The sequence below is a fragment of the Rhamphochromis sp. 'chilingali' genome (assembly GCF_963969265.1).
Source record: "Rhamphochromis sp. 'chilingali' genome assembly, chromosome: 7".
Lineage (NCBI taxonomy): Eukaryota > Metazoa > Chordata > Actinopteri > Cichliformes > Cichlidae > Rhamphochromis > Rhamphochromis sp. 'chilingali'.
In genome coordinates, this window is record NC_137934.1 from 32,796,466 (window position 1) to 32,817,206 (window position 20,741).

Below are 20,741 nucleotides of genomic sequence, written 5' to 3' on the forward strand. Positions count from 1 at the left end.
TGATTACTGAGTTCATAATAAATATGAGAAAAACTTCAGATTGTCATTACTGCACCGTCTACACACATCAAAAGGACAAAAGCACAGGCTAGTGAACATTAAATCATTTTATTCTACTGTAGACATTTTAAGCATCCAGTACACTTGTTAAAGAAGCAAATGTTGGTCAAAAGAACAAGTCTTTAACAGGGAACACACTGGACAGTGTCGGAACATCACTATACAGAAGAATACACCTTAGTTTTGTAGACAACAGCTTCACAGAAGAGAAGAAGCAACCATGTTTGTAACAACATGTTAGGTACCGAGATGAACATACCTGTTTTACACAGGTAAAACAAGGGATTTTTACTTTACAAAACAAAACAACCGGTCACCATAAATCATACACATAACAGTCATATGTAGTGAAAGACTTTTAGAAACAAAAATCTTAACAAAAATATGGCACAATATCAGCAATGAAAGATTCAAAAACAGCTGCGTTCATTACATGTGATCAACATCAAACCAAAATAACACTGATTTACATTTATATCATATACACTGATGCTTATGCAGACATCTCTTCTTCAAACAAATGAAATTAAGTCCTACGTAGTAAATGGCAAGCAACATCCCTCCTTCAGCGTGGAAATGGATTAGAAGATGGTACAGCTCAAGTGAGGAGAAAACATTACAATGTGTCAGGCTCTGCAAAGCTTGTCACAGCTAAAAACGACAGCATAGTCATGCAGAGCACGGGAACGTAAAGACAGAACACTGACGTATAGTTAAAACACCATACACTGATGACACTTTGTGCAGATATTGATACAAGATGTATAAGAGTTAATCTAGAAGAGGCACTGATCCTACTTCTACTATGGCTTACGACAGGAGACAAGATTAGATGCTGTACAGTCTGTGTCTAATGCTCTCAATGTGCATAGACCTACAGGCTCCCAGGTAATAACGGTTGTGTACTTTGGCTAACTTGTTCAACTAAACTGTGCACTCACTCTCCTAAGAGGCTAGAGATGGAAAGTCTACATGCATGGCACTAAGGATTTTAAAACTCTGGTGCATCTGAGTGCTCAAGCCTGTCTCCTGATATGAAGCTAGCAGATATACACGTTACACCCAATTACTGTAATACTCTGGGTCTTTTCTTCGAAGTACAGGTGCTATTGAGGATTTCCTTCATGGCAGTGAATTACTTAACTAATCCTTTTCTGTCCTATATTTTAAAACTAAAGAAAAAAACCATAGTGTACAACAGCTGCACCAGTCAAACAGTTAATGTGTCAGAGGATCTTTCTTGTGCAAGCATCCTGATCCACCAGACAGTTCATAGTGATATAGCTACAAATAGATATACATCTGCAACAGTGAATATTTTAATATATATATATATACCCTTCCATGTCAGTATTCATCAGAGGCCACTGTTATTTTTTGCATTCACTGCCATGTAAATGCAAAGAGCAGTAACAAGATAAAAGAGGGCAGTCTGGGACTACATACTTCTGCCACACTGTTATGATTAATTCACCTGGATCCAGAAAAACAGATAAGTTTGATATTTTTTTGACAATATTGAAGATATGACTCATTTTATTTTTGTGTGGAGACACTTAACAAAAACAACTCTGTGAAATTTAGTTTGCGACTGTTGCTTGTAGAACTATTTAGTCTTATTTTGTTATACAGAGGAAGAAACTAGAGAATGAGGTTGCCAATTAGGGAAATGATCCGATTTTAATTTAGTTTCAGCTTCACTTCAGGGGTTTTCTTGATGCTCTTTTGCTTCAGCTTCTATTGAGCTGCAGTATTGATGATGCTGTGATTTTTGGTTTAGTTTCCATCTCCTAATTGTAACATGGTTAAAGCTGTTAAAAAGCACAGTCTTAATTTTCTACAGTGTTTATATAGCAAAACAAATATTAAATAGCCAAGTCACCACTGACTAAATATTTTTGACAGCTCTGCATTTAGACAACGGGGGCCTCTGTGATTACATTTGGGGAAATTGTCCTCTTTTCTCTGTGTGGGTACCAATGTGGCATTCCTCACAAGAGATTATGTGTCCCTTCACTGAGATAACAGCGTTACTGTTGCTGCTAATAAAAGTGGCCGGTGTACCAGCACAACAAAGGAATAACCACATACACTCACACACATTCACACATCAAATAGCTCAATTTTTCATAGCAAAATATTCTCACCGGAGTGCCAACGACTACTTTTTGAGCAGCTTATCAGCAGAGATTAAATCCTATTTGATAAAGGAAGTCCAAAACAAACACCAAAGGAATGTCCTGATAGGATGTGATGTGTTTTCAGTCCGTTCTGATCTTCCCATCCTTGTGCCGTCTGGAGAGGAAAGGTAGATTTTTCACTTCATAAAAGTTTCAGTTGGTTTTACTTTGGATGTTTGGAGTTTGGATAGCAGGGAGCCAGAATTTAGATGCACAAGTGTTTTAGAACAATTGGTCACTGTGTTTCCTCCTTTCATTGATTCTTTAAGATAAAACCCGTCCACTTCTTTCTCCTAATGATATCTTAACCGATATAAACACAGGAAGGGCACTGGTGTAATGTCGACGGATCACTGAGTGATCAGCTTAGACACATGCTGATCGAGTAGGAATGAAGGTTGAAATGGAAACGGTCTCATTTCCAGTTGTTTCAGGTGTAATCAGAGATGCTGCACGTCTAACGCTTAATCACCACCTGCTCGTACGCTCCACCACCAACCCTAAGAGGACATGAGGAGGCAGAATTGGCAATCACACACTTGTTTAAATCTTCATTAGTTATCACAAAAGGTACCAAACTGAAATCGTGTTATATAAAACCAAGATGGGGTGGGAGGTACAAAATATCATCTGAGCTCCAAGGCTGGTCTGGTAAACAGATGTTAGAAGTTTTGTTACATTGAGTTTGATTGAAAACAAAACAGTCCCCCTCTATCTCTCAGGTAGTGCTTCATTGCAAAGTCTTTGGTCATCAGAACTTTCCTTTGCTCTGCACCAAACCTGTAAACTTTAGGAAGAACCACTATCAGCTTTTTGTCTGCATTAATATTGAGACAACTGTGCTGCTGTGAAGTCACTACACTGCATTCCAAATTATTATGCAAATGATATTTGTCGCTTTCCTTTATAGTCGATTCAATGACAGTCAGTGTACTTTTCAAGTCAACCGTCAGAGCACAATTCAGATTTTATTGAACAAACCTCCCAGTGACAGCTGTGGTTTTGCAAATTTAAAACAAACAAACAAACAAACAAACAAAACCCTCAAAATGCACTGATCCAAATTATTATGCACAACAGTTTCAAAACATTTTATTGGTTATAAACAACTGAAAATTGATAAATTTGCAGCATAAGGTCATATTTACTGAAACCATAACAGGCCAAACTCCATGTTAACTCAGGAACCCTTCTTTGATATAAGTTTCACATTCTTGCATCCATTGAACTTCCAGGTTTTTGGAGTTTCTGCCTGTATTTCTTTGTAAGATGTCAGAATAACCTCCCACAGCTGCTGTTTTGATGTGAACTGCCTCGTCACCCTCAGATCTTTTGCCTGAGGATGTTCCAAAGGTTCTCCACAGGGTTGATGTCAGGGGAGGATGCGGGCCACACACCATGTGTTTCTCTTCTTTTATTCCCATAGCTGCCAATGCCAGAGAGTGGGACTTCACCCCTCAGTAAGACTGCTTGAAAATTACTCTTGATGTATTTCTGGGCCTACTGTAACCATTCCTGCTTGTGAGTATTGGTTAGGTGGTGGCCAAAATGGTAGGTTTATGCATAACTGCAAGCCTCTGGAGGTTTTCGGTACTACCAGCAGCTTCAAATACCTGCTTGCTGCTTTGTAATGGCATTTTAGCAGCTGTTCTGTGAATCTGATGAATTTGTCTGGCAGAAACCTTCATCTCTATGCCTTAGTCTGCACGAACCCATCTGTGCTCTGACTCAGCCACAAGTTTCTTCACAGTACAATGGTTACGCTTAAGTTTTCATATTACATCTAATGTTCTCAGACCTTGTGTAAGGTATTGCACCAACACATTTCTGCAGCAGAGATCCTTTTACTTTCCCATATTGCTTGAAACCTGTGGCATGCTCAATGATGTGGAACATCTTAAGTAGTTTTCATTTTATTGGGCTCACCTGGCAAACTAATTATGACAGCTGTCTGAGATTGATATCAGTGATCCAAAGAGCCCAGAGACACAATACCATCCATGAGTTTAACTGAAAACAAAAGATTGAATGTTTATGACACTAAAATCTTATTTGCATAATAATTTGGAACGCGTTTGTACACTCGTCTCTCTGGAATCATACCCTCAGAAATCCCTACACTAGTTTGCTTGCTTTCTTCAGGTAATTGTGATGCTCACCTGGTGGGAAGGTGATGACTTCCAAGCGCTGTACTTCCCCCGGGTCCAACAAACAGCCGCAGGCCTTCCTCTGAAACGGTGTTCATAACATTTGGTCAGTACACGGAGAACCCACATCCTCCTGTATAATTCTTGTCATGACGAGCAGCCAGTTGCTAGGCAACCTAAAAATAATCATCTATTGACAGCAGCTTTCCATTTGTAGCTTTGAGCTGGATGAGACCTTGGAAGGGAAAACAATGCCTCAGTCCTTAAAGTACACACACACTGACTCATGGGAAATGAATATGCAAATGTGCCGTGCATTAAACACATGCAGTAGTAATCTAGAATTGGGATGAATCCCATTGTTTTGTTTTGTATTGATTCATCTATTTTAGTTATTCATTAAGCTGAAATCTCTGTAGATCCATCAGATACTACTTGCTTCTGCCTGTGAAGATTTTCTTCATTTATATATTTCACAGAGATGCAAGTTTTGAAACTGACAATTTATTCTTTATCTAAGAGACCAGTTTAAAAGGAAAGGTCCCATAGCTCGTGTTTATGTCATTTTAGTGTAAGGATAAGAAAAGAAAAACAACAACTGCAAACAAAAAACAAAAAAGTGGACATGTCATACCCTCAGCACTTGAGTCCAGTAGGCCGGGTGTAAAGTCCTGACTCTGGAGAATCTTTTCCACAACATCGTCAGCATCCACCCGAGTGTCGTCCATTCTCTTCAGCTGAGACTCCATGGAGTCCTGTTTCACTGGGTGTCTGAGGGGAGAATACACAAGAGCGTCTGGAGTGTTTGAGGACAGCTGCTTTTATTGCAGAGTCAAACTGAAGCTTTGCTTCCTGTACTTCACATTTCATTTTGTGCTAATGAAGTGGAGTGATCAACCTGCTTACTTCTGCTTACCCAGTCAAAACTATACAGTGTTTCAACTACTGTTTCAATCACTTACATTACGTCCATTGTAATTCATCCAGTTTTCAACACTAGTGGCGTGTGTTTTAATCACCATAAATGTAAAGTGAAGTACATTTTTTTATGCATTATAATAAAAGGTTTTAAAATATTACTTGTAAATACAGTGACGAGGCAAATTATTTAGAACTCAACTGATCTAAAAGGTCATGACTGTATCTGAACGTATAGTGAAGAGCACTAGAACTGCTGCTGCTAGTGCAGTGTGCCTTCTGACTACCCCTCTCTGCTCATCTGTTAATGTAACTTGCTGGCAATGTGGTTAATACTGAAAACATCTGTGATCAACTAGGTGAACACTGCTTATTAAGATTATTATCAAGGTTAGCATGGTAGTCACGTATGCATTGTAATTTTGTGGACATCTTATTTGTATTGACTGTTTTCTGGCAAAAGGTTTGAGTTTTTAATCACTCGATTCGTAAGTGTAGGAAGCTCAATCATTTCCTGCTTCCTGAGTTTGATAAATTTACTTACAGCTGCATGTCAGAAAAGTAAATATGTGGTTAGGTTAGCAACAACATAACAGGAAAAAGCTATCCTGTCACCACATGTACTTGGGGCACCCTTTGTTAACAACAATTCACACATGAATTATTATTCATTTCATCCTTGTAAAAAAAAAAAAAAAAAAAAAAAAGACTAAACGTGCCATTTTGCAGAGGACAGAAGCATGACAATACTTCCTGTCTTTTTCTTGTCACAGTGAGGTATCTTAGCAACAGGGCAGAATGGTAGTTTATTTAGAGGTGCAGATATGATATTCTCCTTATCAAGTCTCTGCAAGAAAACTGATAAGTAAATTCCCATAAATGCTTAACTATTCCTACAAAACGCATCCTAAGCTGCATGTAAAACTAGCCCGCAGGAATACTCCTCTGCTCATGGTTGGACATTTTTAGATCCCATAAACACAATGAGAGTCTTTCAAAGAATAAAAGCTCACATAATGAAACCACAAATACACTTCCTCCAAAGCTCTTCTACTCTAAAAGCTGCTTCCTGAAACATGACACTGGTCTCAGGGGTATTAAGTATAACTCCTACCATAAAAGCCTACCACGTTTGGCATGCTAACTGGATTCTCTCATCAAATATGATAAAGAAACATTTGTGTATACTTTTAGTACACACTGCATAAATAAATAATTTCAGTCTGCAGCTTTAACCGGTTTACCTGTTGAGCCGTTCACAGGAGGATGCACTCCGCACTGGTGTGCCCGGAGCATTGCCGGAAGCTGCTGAGGAGGTTGGGTGCTCAGGCAAAGCTGGACAGGTTCTGGATTCTCTGTCTTCACTGGGCTCCGGGATGCTACCAATACCTGTTGAAGCGCTGCCTACTGAATGATTTCTCCGGTGGCTGAACTCTGACATGCTGGAGGAGCGGGAGTGACCGGTGCTATAGCCTGAGAGACATGGGCAGTGACTGTATTAACATACAGCACCAGTATTTTACTTGATAAGCTCAGAGATTGTAACAGGTACAATTTTCTGTTTACAATTCCCCTTAAATGCATCATATGGATACAAATCCTGCACCAGTGTTTTGTAGCACTTCAAAGACCTGCTGCAGATATATATTCCTAATATAGCACATGGGTTAAATCTGCATTGCAACACTAATAAAGAGCAATTGATACGTACCCACACAAGTCCAATATTTTCATTACTAACTGGAGACAAATGACTTATTTAAGCTCATAAATGAATCAATCCATATCAAGTGCATACAGAGTTTTTGTTCTTTTGAATGCACTGTGCAGCAGATTTGTAACTTGCTCTGTACTAAATGATTTAGCTGTTCACGTGACACCCACACTCATGCTGTTCATGTCTGCGGGAAGCCAGCTAAAGCAAGAAGCGATCTCGGGCATCAGGTCACTTCCCACACACTAATGAGAGGTTTGAATAAATCTATCAACCATTTCACATGGAAGGAAATATATTTTTAAATTCTATATGAGCGGGTCATTAGAGCTGAGCTCAGTGCATCTCTTCACTTCCTCTGATCTTTTATTACTGTTATCCGATCTGCCTGCAATGGAAACTCGAGCCCTGGCTCTGAACTGCGCTGCTGGAGTGTCAATGGAATATGATTTTATTCTTTCCCTCCTCCTCAATCCAAAGGCCTTGTTTTCTCATTTTGACCTTGCACTCCTATTATTTAAAGTACAATTGATTGCAGGCGAACAAAAAAAAATTAGCATTATGTTTTATTTCTACTACTCGCTGCTAGCTTGGATACATACATAGACTATCTCTAAAGCAAAGTATGAACAACAGTAGATGATAACGACAAAAACAAAAGAAAAAACGGTTTACATTTTATACCCTTACCTGAGAGTTTTGACTGTTGGCTGGCGTAGCTGGAAGTTCGGGAGTGGCAGCAGCCACCAGGGTCATCTGACACAACAGGGCACTTCCCTTCCCGATTTTCTGCTGGATTAAAAAAAAAGTACAGACCCAGATGTTGGATGTGGATTTGAGTGAAAAACATGCACGTACAGCTTCTATGAAGCATCCTGTAAAAAATAATAAAATAAAGAAACTGCCTTCAGATAAGCCCATGCTGTGGACTAACATTTATGTATAGTATTCAAAGTGGAAGTAGGTAGTGGAAGCTGGAAAGATATTCATGCGTATCTAGAGTGAAATAATTCACTATCTCTGAGTTAATGAGCCAGTGGCCACAGTTGGCATGTGCAGGGACAGAGTCACTTCTGCTCAGACGAAAACAAACATATTTCCATCTGAAAAGAGCTCAAGTTAGTTCTGCGACCAAAAAGATGGTCTGCAATGCATAAAATCTCGGAAAATATATCATCAGAAGGGCAAAGCTGGATGCTAGTTGACAGCTTGGATAACAATTCTTTCAATTTAAGCCTTTAAAGAAAAAAAAAGAAAGAAAAACACGTGCCACAGTTTTAATGTCAAATGGGCAAAAAGTGGGAGCTGCCAAAAAGCAATAACATTTCAGAGTTCAAATGTCTGTGGGAAGGTCTCAGCAGCCTCAGCAACACAGCAGAAAATAGACTACATAGAGGGAGATAACAACCAGAGACACATGAGGGGAGGTGGTCACAATGACCTCACAGCAAGTTTTTCTTTCTTCTTCTTCTTTTCTTTTAACTCCAGGCATTCCTCTAATTTAGAGAAAGAATTCCCTTCTGCACTGCACCAATCCACAGTGATCACAGCCAGAAACAGCAGCTTGTCTAAAACATACAGACTTCTTACACCTCTCCTAAATTTTTTTAAATGACACAACAACAGGTTTGTGTAGATTATCTCTGCTGGACAAATATCCACCAACAAAACATGATCAAAGACTCTCATACAGGACTTGAACTCGCGCATCTTGCACATATACGAAACATGGGGATGCACCGCTAAGGCAAGTTGGGAATGACATCAAGTGCATTGCACATGCAAACACACAACCCGTACCAGAAAGACTAGCACAAAAGTCCTATTTTTAAGCATGTAAAAGCCCCCTGGGTTAGAGCAGATTGGGGTTCATCTAAAAGAAAGCTAGTTTAAATTATACATGAAAGAGCTCTGCTACTCTCTGAAGCTTCCAGGAAGAACAAGCATTAAACACAGCAATGCGTTCACACATGAACACACATACTGAATAAGAGAGTGAAGAAGGCGCTGAAAGAGAAATCTTCAAGAGAAATGGTTTTTGTAGTAGGGGATGGGAGCAAAGTACAGTAGGAGTTATGGCGTCTATAATACAGGAAAAATCAGACAGGACAGTCTGCAGTTTGACAAATGAATATCAGCAGCGACGCGTGACACTAATGACAGCTAAAAACATAACTGTTAAGATTATGATGACCTACTCATGAACACTTTGTTTTTATTATCTTTTAGCTTTGTCAGCTACACAGAACAGTACAGCGTGGGCTACAGATTGCCCCTAACTGAAATAAATTTTAGCTTCTGCCTTTATCTTACAAGCTACAATGCTGGGAAGCTCCTGGAAGCTCTCCATGATCTTCCTGTATAAATCTAAACCAGATTAGCAGGAACTTGACACATCAATTACAGCCCCCTCCAAAAGGCCCGGTCACATTCACCATCTACAAGGGATGAAAACTCATCACAGATGAAGGTCTCTGTTTAAAAAAATAAAATCTGTAGCATTCAAATGTAGATTAATGTTAGTTGAAAGATAAGAAATCTCAATAGAAATAATGTTATTTTGCACTTCAGGCTGTGTCACACTAGCGCTGAGTGCCTGCTCTGCCAGGTCTCCCCTGAGAAAAAGACTAATCTCAAGAGACTTCCTCATAAATAAAAGGTTATATTTTAAATAGATAAATAAAAAGACTAAAAATAGGACAGCAACCTTCTTGTGACTAGAATCCACCGTTGCCTTGTGACTGCACTGGATTCTTTTACTTTTTGACAACTGATTGCAAGCGGTCAGGGCATCCATTTTCAACTAGGTCATTTGGTGGGAGCCGACTTGTCTCCAACAACTATAGTTTGACTTGAAATGACTGCAATAATGCTCAGACAGCCTGTCAAATGTTTGCAAATAATCATAGTCTCATTTATAAATGCAGACAGATTTCCAACACGTTGCAATCAATCCGAGTCTGTCTGCACTGATCAGAGCAACTCGTCTGTACCGTCAACTGGTTGTTTTCTATAAAACAAATGTGATTCTGCAGGCTAATTGCTGTCCTGCAGCAAAGTCAGCAGTTGCGAAGGAATTTCTGTTTTAGACCTATGAGGTTCTGGCTGGACTGTGCATGTAGACAGCAACAGATTTGTAATATGACACGATATTATCACAGTTATTTGCTATATTATCACAAACAGGTTCCACATAATCGACAACTTGACCCGATTCTATTGCAAACTTATAGCAGACTGATTGCAGATTGATGTACCAAAGTTGCAAAAACTGGTAAGTGACCCAACCCTCATCTTCACAGCAGCTATTCTAAAGGCAACACGATTGCAAGTATATTGCAGACAGTCACAATCATTTTGCTTGTGTTACTGTTTTCGTTGGTGTGACAGCAGCATTAAAAGACAAAGAGCCAGACAAAAGCATATTAAAGTGAATTAAGTTATCAAACACTTCACTAGATCACAGGTAACTCACAGGTCAAAGCTAGTAAAGGTTTGTGTGTTACTTTTGTTACAGGTGTCATTCTATGGTGGTTTATGTAAGAAAGCTGGGTCTGCAGGTTGTTCTGCTCTGTGGTAACACAGATGGGCTCTCTACAGTAACTCTGTTTGACATTTTCATTTCCAAATTTTATTAGATCAAACAGAGCTGCTCTGTCTCTACTCCTGACCTGGTTTTATCATTTGCATAGCTTCCTGTTTTCTCAACTATAAAGCAGCGACTCATTCAGAACATGAATTTGTCACCTATTCATTCCTTCATGATCATGTTTCCTGTCTGGGTTCAGCTCGAGAGACGATACTAAATGATACTAAAACATTAATATTTTAATTTGACACAATTTCCCAGGAATACATCAAAATGAAGCAAAATTATTTATCCTGAAAGTGATTCAATATCTTTAGAAACGTTTGCTTCTGCTGGCATGGAGACTATTATTTGTAGCGCACTGTATTACGTTTTGATCAGTTTGAACCCAGAATGGGTGAAAATCAAATAAAAGGAGCCTTTAATGTTGGTACATCAAGCCAAGCAGATCAATCTGCTGAAGAAAATAAATTCTGAGCAGTGGAGGAAAACCTTTACAGAATAAAAATTTCATCACTTTGCTTTAAAACACTTTCATTTGTCCATCTCTAATACTCTTCTTTTATTTGTATTAGTTGTTTACTTTAGTTGATTAAATATTACATTTACTTATTCATACATTCATTCTTAGTTTTGTTTTTGCTGAGAAAACCAGGTTGTCAATGCTCATTTTTGTCAGTCAACTTTTCCTCCTCCAGATCAGTGCTAATCTCACGAGTGATCGTTCACGACTCCAACTGATGGAAATCGGTTGTACTAACTGAGAACTTAAATCCCTGCTGACAGAGCAGACAGGAGTGGCTGCACGATCTTAGATAATAATAACAACTGAAACATAGAAGTGGAGCTAAACTCTGAAAGAAGAAATTCTCAGCTTGTGATGAAGTACGATCTGTCAGGTGCAAGCAAATGTTTGGCAAAGCCAATGAGAAGATGAAGCAGAGAATAGGAGTGTAATGTAGCGTCGGCCTCACCGGAACAGCCTTTCTGTGAATCCCCTCCCTTCCTCTCTTCCAGGAGGCTCTCTGTATCACCCTGGATCGCGATCATTGTTGCTGTGCAGGGAGGCCTGATGACAGAGGCAAAACAACTGGCCTTTATGTTCTACTCCAATACTTAAATGCATCAACTAAACCCTAAGCAAAGACAAAAAGACAAAACTGCTAAAGGATTAGAAAATACAATATAACACATTATGTACAAGCTATTACTCAATGCTTTAAATAATGACAGCTTAAGCTCACAGTCACTTCAGAGTAGCAAAATCCTGTATCCAGAGAAACCTTTAAGTCTCAATGTTTAAACCTGTAAGTAGTACGCACACAGCTAGAGCTGTGGTAATAATTTAATTTAGTCATATGAAACTGAATAACTGAGGAAATAATAATACCTGTAAAGACAGAGCACAAGCAACAGCGCCGGTGCATCAAATGTAGCCGTTTTGAGAGAACAAAGAGGTTTTAAGTTACGGTGCAGGAAAGGTCATTGGGTCGGTTTTGTTGTCCTAGCTGTATTATCCACAAATCCAGATAAGCACAGCTCACAAAAGAGCATGATTAGTGTTTTAGTCTGAAAACGATTGGATTTAAATGACTTTCCAGTTTAAACATTTTTCAGTCAACAATCTCTGCTCACAGACTCTGCAGAGACGTACAAAAAATTGCCTTAACTCACGTTTTAAAACAGGGATCCCCCGACATGAGCTGTGTACTGATGATAACCTGTGGAGAGAAAGAAAAAAAAAAAAAAGTTAGCTTGGGTTTTACTTCCATTCAACTTGGCCAACTTCAGAAAAGTTGCCCACTTTAGCTTTGGAGTCAGCAAAAATGTGCTCACTGATTGAGGGGTCATGAAAAACAGCAAATAACGACTGTGGGCCTGCACGAATCTGCACGATCCTTTTTATTTCCCACAGGTGACACCTCTCATCTATGGCCATGGATTATTTCTGGCTCCACTGAACGACTCATCTTTGCTAGCAACATTTATGCAAAAACCTTTCCAGTGTGATTCTCTGAGTTTAGGAAAAACACCGCACTTGTGTCACTGAAGTCACATCAGACTGTTACCTTGAGAATGGAGTTATCCTGACGAGTATTTTTGGTATCGTAGCCTTCCAGCAGACATCTGCGGGTTGTATTCCCTGAGCCGGCAAACTCTGCTAAATTCAGATCTGCAAAACCAAGCTGAAGGAGAAAGAAAGAATGACACAGGGTAACCTTTGTGTTTTGTTATTTGCCCCTGAGGAGACGGCTCTTTTTCCCAGTCAGCAATATGACAAACTCTGGGTGGAAAATGACATCAAGAAGGACAGGAGACAAACTTGAATAAAACAATATCAGCAAATCTTACAGTTCACTTTTTCTTCAAATGATAAGCTAGGAAAGGGATACCTACTTAAGTATGTATAATAATAGGGTTTAGTTTGCTCATTAAATAATTACTTTCAACTAAATAGAAAAGGCATAACATAATGAGCCAACCTGCAGGCAGTGAAGGCCATCTGTTTGCTACATGCTCACAAGGCTAGCTACTTCAATATGGCTGATTACTGTAAAATCTGGGTGACCTGGAGGTTCGGCTCAGAGGACAGGGGTAGCGCATTGTAAACCTGTAATGAGTTACCTTTGCGTATGCCTTTCCACCCTTCAGCTCCTGCATAAGACAAGCAAAAACAAAAACATAACATTAATAAAATGACTTGATACTGTTAAAAAAAAAGGTTCCATAAGTTGTCTCCAGCTGTCATGCTAATGTTTTATATTGAACTGATCCTTGAATTTTTTTGTGGGGGAAACACTAAATTAAAAACATCAGTTTATTCTCTACATTCCTGATACTGTAATTTAAAAAAGGTATAATAATTAAAAGCTAAAGTAAAAGGTTGAGGGGATAAAGGTAAGGTAAGGTAAAACTTTACAGTTGTTAAACACAATGTTCTTATCACCAGAAAACTTTCAAAGTTGCATCCAAATAGCTGTGATGGGAAATTTTCAACAACATGAAAAGAAAAACAATTACATTGGTAAAAAGGAAGCACCCATGTAGGAAACATAGGGATTATCTGACTACTTAATATTGTGAGTCTCCTAAAACAAAGGGAGAAACACATCAGAAATAGCTTTCAGATTCAGTTTAATTGGATTTTAGTTTATATTGCATGAGATCATATGTCACCTCAGGGAACGTCACATGGTAAACTCAAAATATTACAAATATAGAAACTAAGCCAACAATTCCTCTTTGTGCAATAGTGAGCATGAAAACATGCATGCTCACAGCCAGAGACTAGATCTATTGGAGATGGTTATCTAGGAGATTGTGATTGTCCTGCAAGAAAACAGCCATTCACCAGCTGAACTGGGGAAAACACTTTTTTTGTGTTTTATTCTTTATTTGTCAGGGACAATGCACAAAAATACTGATCTCATAAGAAGAAAAAAATTGGATTTTGACCAGATTTAGATACTAGCCGATTTCTATCTGCAGTCTTTGGGCAGGTATACATAATAATAAACAAACTAGAGTAGAGATCACTGACAGTGTACACTGTGTGATAAGGAGTATATGTACATGTACTAGTTACTCTAGTAAAGCTAAAGTAAATTAGTTTCCTTAGCTTACTGTGTCCGTTACAGGAGTTTGCACAACTTTTGTGTAGTACTCTGAGCCAAAGAGCCAGAGACATTGGGTTGTTAATGAAGCTGTAGTGCCTTGTAACGTTGCACAAACTTAGTGTAGACAGTGTAACTTGTGTGGGGCCAGAAAAATAGCTTATTTTGAGGAAAAGCCAAAAAACCCCAAACCAAACTCCTGAAGCAGCTTTTTTCAGACATAACAGGTGATTTATACATCCAGTTTTTTATGTCCTGATTTCCACTATGACTCAAGTAATGGCTAAGTCTCTGTTCATTATCACAACGTCAGGAGGCATCAACTCAGGACAGGGAAACTTTGTCCAGAAGGACTGACCAGGCTTAGGGTGGGCAGCTATCTACCGTGACCGGTTGCGGTGAGATGAGAGTGGTGGGAAAAAGGCTAAATCATAATACTTTACCTTTCTGACAGACACACGACACACACAGGGGTCCAGAACACCTGTGCCTGCGTTGGCGCTCATCTTGCACGGGAAAGAGAACCGTTTCTTCCATCGGACACAGTTTGCCTGCACAGGTTCCCTGTATGGACACACAGACACCAGCTTTAAGCACCCAGTAAGGTCACATGTTTGTTTGATTCGTATGCTGGAGCCTGAAAAGCTAATTCACAACTTGGCCTCTAGATTTAAACGAGTAGAGGCTGGTGCAAACACTGGCATGATTGATAAAATCATTTGAGTATTTTTTATTGTTTTAGACTCTACTTGCATTGTATGCTGTATACAGAAGGGATTTGGGAAATAAATATTTGTATTCTAAAGAGCAAACAAACCAACAAACATATCAGTTCTAATCTATTGTAATTATTTGATTTGCTACCAAAACAAACATGCAAATGTATCGCGACATTTTAAGTGAAAGCCAGCCCAAATCATGTATACAGCCACGCAACCCGCCCTCAGAAACTTCATTTCATAAATTTCAATCTCTGTTACGTAACAAATGAAGTGACTTCAGCTGAAAGACTGCTGGATTAACATTTCCCGCATCTCTTCCCTGCTTAAGGGCATCCGTTCAAGCTGCCAATACGAGCCCATGTGCTCATTCTCAGCACCTAATAAGCAAGCTATTTAATTACAGCCTTAATTTCTCCTATTGATTCATTTAACTGACAAATCCAGGGGCTTTGGTAGCAGGTGTGGTGTTTACTGGCACGAAAGTAAAAAGAGAGCGGCAAATCCTCCACCGTCTAGAGGTTAAAACGACTGTGAGGTGCAGCCTGCTGTCAGTGAAAGGATGAGACGAAGTGAAAGAGAAAGACTGAGCGTGGGCAGAATTACGATACCGCAGATGGCCTCACTTTCACTGGCATCTTCTCCTCTCCCACTCACCTAACCAGCTTCCATCTGGTAGCTTACACACCATTCATTTGGTTTGGCTTCAGCTGGATTTCAACACACACACAAAGACTTTTTAATACAGTATAAATAAAAATGATGTAACAAGCCTGAAATCGGAAAGGAGCGTTAAGACTACAACAATTAGCAGGGTGTGCAGATCCTTTTTAAGATGGGCAAAACCGAATGAACATACAGGGCTGCATTTTGCCCTGTATCCCTGCATTACTATAAATAAAAAGCAGCAGATGCATGACTAATGTTTCACAAACGCTGACTCCATCCTGAGGTTGATAAATCTCAGACAGCGAACTCCCCGAGTCGAGAGGGAACTCCCAGCCAGCTGGACACACTGTGTGCTTCGGGAATTCTGACTCGAGTTTATGCGCTGTGGTTCACTGCACTTCTCCGCGCATCAAAATCCTATTAGCGTGCGTTATGACTAAGTCTGGTTTTAAGCACAAGCAGAGGTCATCTCTGTCATCCCTCTACACGGCTCGGGTCTCTTGTTAAACAACACATGCTCTTTAAAAGGCGACTGCAGGCAGACTTCACACGGGAATGCTTCCACAAATACAAATCTTTTCAACTGTTTGGATGCAAAGCTTTCAGACCTCGATTAGATCACTCTGGATGTTTTCACTGTCATGTTTTCAAAGATGCATCTTTATAGAAATAGAACAAACTGTTTTTTCCAGAAATGGCCGTGCATATCAGATGAAAAGCTACACCAAAGGAAAACTTCCCTTCCACTTCCAGTTTGGAAGATTAAAAGAGTCTGAGAGGAAATCTAGTTTTTGGGGCGGTCTAACATAAACCAAACTGATGTTAAAAAAAAGAAAGAAAGAAAGAAAGAAAAATCCTATTAAATCAGCAATGGGTTGAGTATAAAACACTGTCGAGCCAATTAGGGATTAATTAGGGACAGAACTTTGTTTGGCTTCATCTTTATTTTCCTTCTTTTCTTAAAGTGGTTACTTACACGTGGAAAAGACCGCAGATTTCATAAAAATAATAAAAGGATGACATTGACATGACATCTGAAAACATCCTAATTCACACTGTCAAGCACAGACTGGACCTTTTTAGCTAACAGAAGCCTGTTATATAATCAGAGTGAAGCCCATGTAATCCCTAAAGCCTACAAAAACTACAAAACGATGTGTGCTGCTGCTTTTATCCAGTGTTAAAGACCCGTCTAATTTATGAGTGAAAGGCATTAATGGGCATGCTGTAGGAACAGCTTTAAGTTGACACAGTTAACATACTTAGGGGGACAACTCTGCAAAAGGTCACTTCTTGTCATGGCCAAAAGCTGGTACTTCATGATGCGGTTCCTTATAACAACTATTTTAATGTGTATGTGGTCAAATATTTTGACACTTTTAATTTGCAGAGTTTACCAGTTTATATATGTCACACCTCTGCCACCTTATAAGCTAAAAGTCGAGTAACTCCTCCTTTACATTCTTTCTTCTGTTCGAAATGTGGCAACCTGAATTTATTTTAGACAAGCGGAGCTGTCACAGGGTGCTGTTTGAGTATGAAACATTTCTCTCAGAGATGTGCATGTTTAGGTTTATTCAAGTCTGAGATTTAAGCAACCCCTTTTAAGCTGTCCAAGCAGCTTTTTCTCAGCCTCTGTTATTTGTTAGTTTTAAATGACTTTTTTGGCTTGCAAATTGTGTTTCCACACAAACCACTACAACTGGCTGAGGTAAGCTGCAAAGCTCATGTGTCACAAGACCACCTATTAGCCAATAAGAAAAAGACACAAACCCTGTGCAGCTGGGTTGTCATTTCCTGGATGTTAATTGTAGATGTACAAACAGAGATACTGCACATGTCGATTCTGTTTATGGAAAGGATGTATCAATGTGGCCAACACACGCTCAGGAGTAGGTGGGCCTTTTAATGTGCATACTTAGAACTCTGAATTTTCAATTGATTTTCCCGTGGTTTGGTTTTTAGAGTGATGCTGCAAATGAGTTTATGTTGCAGGAGCCTTAGATTTTTTTCATTTAAAAAATGAAAAATGTGCATCTTACGTTGAGCCCAATGCTACAATATAACGCTTAAAATTAATATTTCAATTCTGAAGCTCTGCTGTAAAATGTAGAAAGTAAAGGAATTACTCCATCACTTGAACAACTTGTCCTGTTACTCTGAATTGACACGAGAGCTGCAAATGAGTCATTTGGCTCAGAGTCTCTTCTCCTTAGCGCTGCTGTCCATCACTGTCTTAATGTTATGGGAAGCTTCACATATATCTGAGCAACACTGGGCAGCTCTGTGTGTTTTTATAACTAAAATCCAACCACATACTTAAGTTAACTGGTACTGCTTACTGACAGCGAAATAACAAACAGCGACATAGCTAACTGTGAAATATAAATTTCAGGCTCTTATTGATACTTCTTTCCCTTTCAGGGTCACCAGAGCGGCTCATTGGCCTCCATCTAACCCCAACTCTAATCTTGCCCATTCTGGTCACTCCAATTGAAAATCTTAACATCTTCAACTTAGCCTTTTGTCTTTCTGTTAGTGTCACAGTGTCCAAACCATCCATCATAGCAGGTCTCACTACCATCTCTGTTTCACTCGTGTTACTATCCCTCTGTCACAAATTACCCTGACACTCTTCCTCACCCTGCCTGCACTCACTTCTTCACCTCTCTTGTGCAGTGTCTGTTGCTTTGGATGGTTGACCCCAGGTATTTAAACTCATCTACCTTCACCGTCCCTTCTCCTTGCATGTTCACAGCCATACCTGTCTCCTCTCAGTAACACATGTATTCTCTCGTTTCTTTATAACTTTCATTGCTCTTCTCTCCAGTGCATACCTCCCCCTCTCCAGGTCTCTCGCTGCAGATCACAATGTCATCTACAAACAACATATTCCACAGAGACTCCTGCCTGACCACATCTGTCAGCCTGTCCATCACCACTGCACACAAGAGAAGACTCAGAGCTGATGTCTGATCTAATCCCACTTCCACCAGTCAGTCCTAACGCACGCTTCACCACTGTCTCACTTTCCTATACCACCCTCACATACCTCTCTGGCACTCCTGACTTCCTCATGCAGTACCACAGTTCCTCTCTCTTGGCACACTATCAGATCCTGTCTCTAAACCCAAAAGGACACAGTGACCTTCTCTAGACTTCTCCATGAACACTGAACAAACATATTGACAGCGCTCAGCATGCAGCCCTAGTGTGGCTCACAGATTACCAAAGCTGCGACTGTTTGCAGAAAAGCAAACAAAAGTGGTCCTGAGTGCTCTGGACAACCATTTAGTCACCACAAGTTGCAAAAAATTCAATACAACCATCAAGCAGCCTTGCCAAGCTAAGTGTATCCAGTGTTGGATGGTTTTTCGGTTGAGTGGATATAATGTAAGTTTGCTCGGATAACATTACCTCATGATGGCGGTCCATAAGATGAGCCCTCTTGTTCAGAGTATTTCCAGAGATAATAAAATATCGAGATTTGATGCCCCTGTATCCATACAACACCGCAACACTATCAATTTTTCTCCCAGCTCTAGTATGTATGTATTGCAGGAAAGGCATTTAACAGTCTGAGTATACAAAAACTGAAATGTAATAGTGTATAAGCCAGTAATCGTCTAATTATTCAATCTGAGAGTTAATGAAAATAAAGATAATCAGATGAGATGATTATCTTTGCTCGTCTCAATTTGATAACACTGATGTTTACTACATTGGCATGATCTTATAAACTTTAGGAAGAAAACTTCACACTTAAAATTTAAGTTGCTGGCCTGGTATGTGAAGACTGGTCAGCTATACATACAACTATACACAAGAAGTGAAACAATTTTCTGACGAAATGGGGATATGACAATATACACAGTCCTTGCATTAGAACTCGGGTTCATATGTTGATTAACGGGAGGTTGATTAAACACACTGAAACACATCCCACTACTTCAGTGAATACATCATGGCAAAATATGGAACTGACACCATTGAGTCAGCACCGAAAAGCTTAAGGAGTAATATTCAGCTTTGTGACAGCTATGTGACGAGTGAGCTGCCCTCAGTACTTAATTCCACAACTAAGCGAAGAAGTGGGCCTAAAATTTAACCAGGGAATTCCAAATGGACACTTGTTTAAATGAACGTTACCACCAAACACCCAAAGCTACTAAAACTAAGCAACGCGATGCTGCAAACTAGCACCGACCAGAAGAAACTAATTAGCCCTACACCATTAACGTTATTGGCACACAACTAATGGACGTTAACTATGTTCTTGTAGCCCATTAGCTTAGTTAGCTGTTAACATTTCCTAAAGGCACGAGTTAGTTCACCCTGCGGACTGAACAGCACGCCGTCAGTCAACGTTTGAGTGGCTGAATCAAAGCCAAGCACCCTCACCGAGAAGACTCCTCGGAGAAGCCGCCGTCCAGCAGCCTGACTTTACAGAAGAGGACACCGTTGACAAAGGGGACCGACGACAGCTCGTCCAGGTCAAAATCCACCTTGAACTTGAATTTCTTCTTTTTCATCATCATTAAATCCATACACCGCTTCAGTGCCTTTGAAAAGATGCTCCGGTGTCGCCCGTCGCTGACATTACTGCCCCATTGTTGTGAAGCACAGACAGAACCAGCTTGGTGTTTGTGGGAGGATGGTGAAGCTACTGGTGACAAAAGTCCGTCATCGGCTCAGAGTACGGGCAGAGCTCTAGCCTATCTTGATCTTTCAAAATAAAAGCGCACGTTTCATGTGCAGCATGGAATTGGTGTGAAAAAGTTCAAAGGTCTTCTTTGAATGTTGGCTACCTTTTGTTTTGTTCTCAGATAAAAATGATCCCACGCTGATTCAATAATGTTGAGGCCTGGGCTTTGTGGAGGCCAATCCATGATGGGTAGTGCTTTGTAAAACGTATTTGTTTATCAGATTTTTTTTTAATTACAAGTTTGGGTCCTTGGAAACAAAAATATAAATAAATAAGATCAAGATTCAAGAAGTTTATTGTCATGTACACCGCAAAACACAAATCGTTAAGTAGAGCAATGGCATTCTTACTTTGCAGGTTCGCTTCACACGACTAAAAGAAAGCAATAATAAGTAAAACAGTAAAACAGTGCTTTGTAGATCTTGT

General features: G+C 39.7%; 1 protein-coding gene across 2 annotated transcripts; it reads right to left on the reverse strand.

Annotated features, from left to right (window-relative positions):
• Positions 1-92: 92 nt before the first annotated feature.
• Positions 93-20,282, reverse strand: fam102bb (family with sequence similarity 102 member Bb). Of its 2 annotated transcripts, none has more exons than XM_080887823.1 (11): positions 20,012-20,282; positions 14,666-14,786; positions 13,234-13,263; positions 12,678-12,794; positions 12,283-12,329; positions 11,583-11,677; positions 7,710-7,808; positions 6,550-6,778; positions 5,022-5,158; positions 4,400-4,469; positions 93-2,740 (listed from the first exon to the last, which is right to left on the reverse strand). In XM_080887823.1, the coding sequence occupies exons 1-11, from the start codon at positions 20,155-20,157 to the stop codon at positions 2,698-2,700; spliced, it is 1,134 nt and encodes a 377-aa protein (XP_080743949.1). In that variant the 5' UTR covers positions 20,158-20,282; the 3' UTR covers positions 93-2,697. The 2 variants fall into 2 exon arrangements, with proteins under 2 accessions (XP_080743949.1, XP_080743948.1); XM_080887822.1 differs by having other exon boundaries at positions 7,710-7,811.
• Between the last annotated feature and the right edge of the window lie 459 nt (positions 20,283-20,741).

Coding starts and splice junctions, on each gene's coding strand:
- fam102bb (XM_080887822.1), bottom strand. CDS start 20,157: ATGGATTTAATGATGATGAAAAAGAAGAAATTCAAGTTCAAGGTGGAT. Junction 13,264..14,665: donor GTCGTGTGTCTGTCAGAAAG/GTAAAGTATTAT, acceptor TGTCTTATGCAG/GAGCTGAAGGGTGGAAAGGC. Junction 11,678..12,282: donor GGGGATCCCTGTTTTAAAAC/GTGAGTTAAGGC, acceptor CTCTGTCATCAG/GCCTCCCTGCACAGCAACAA.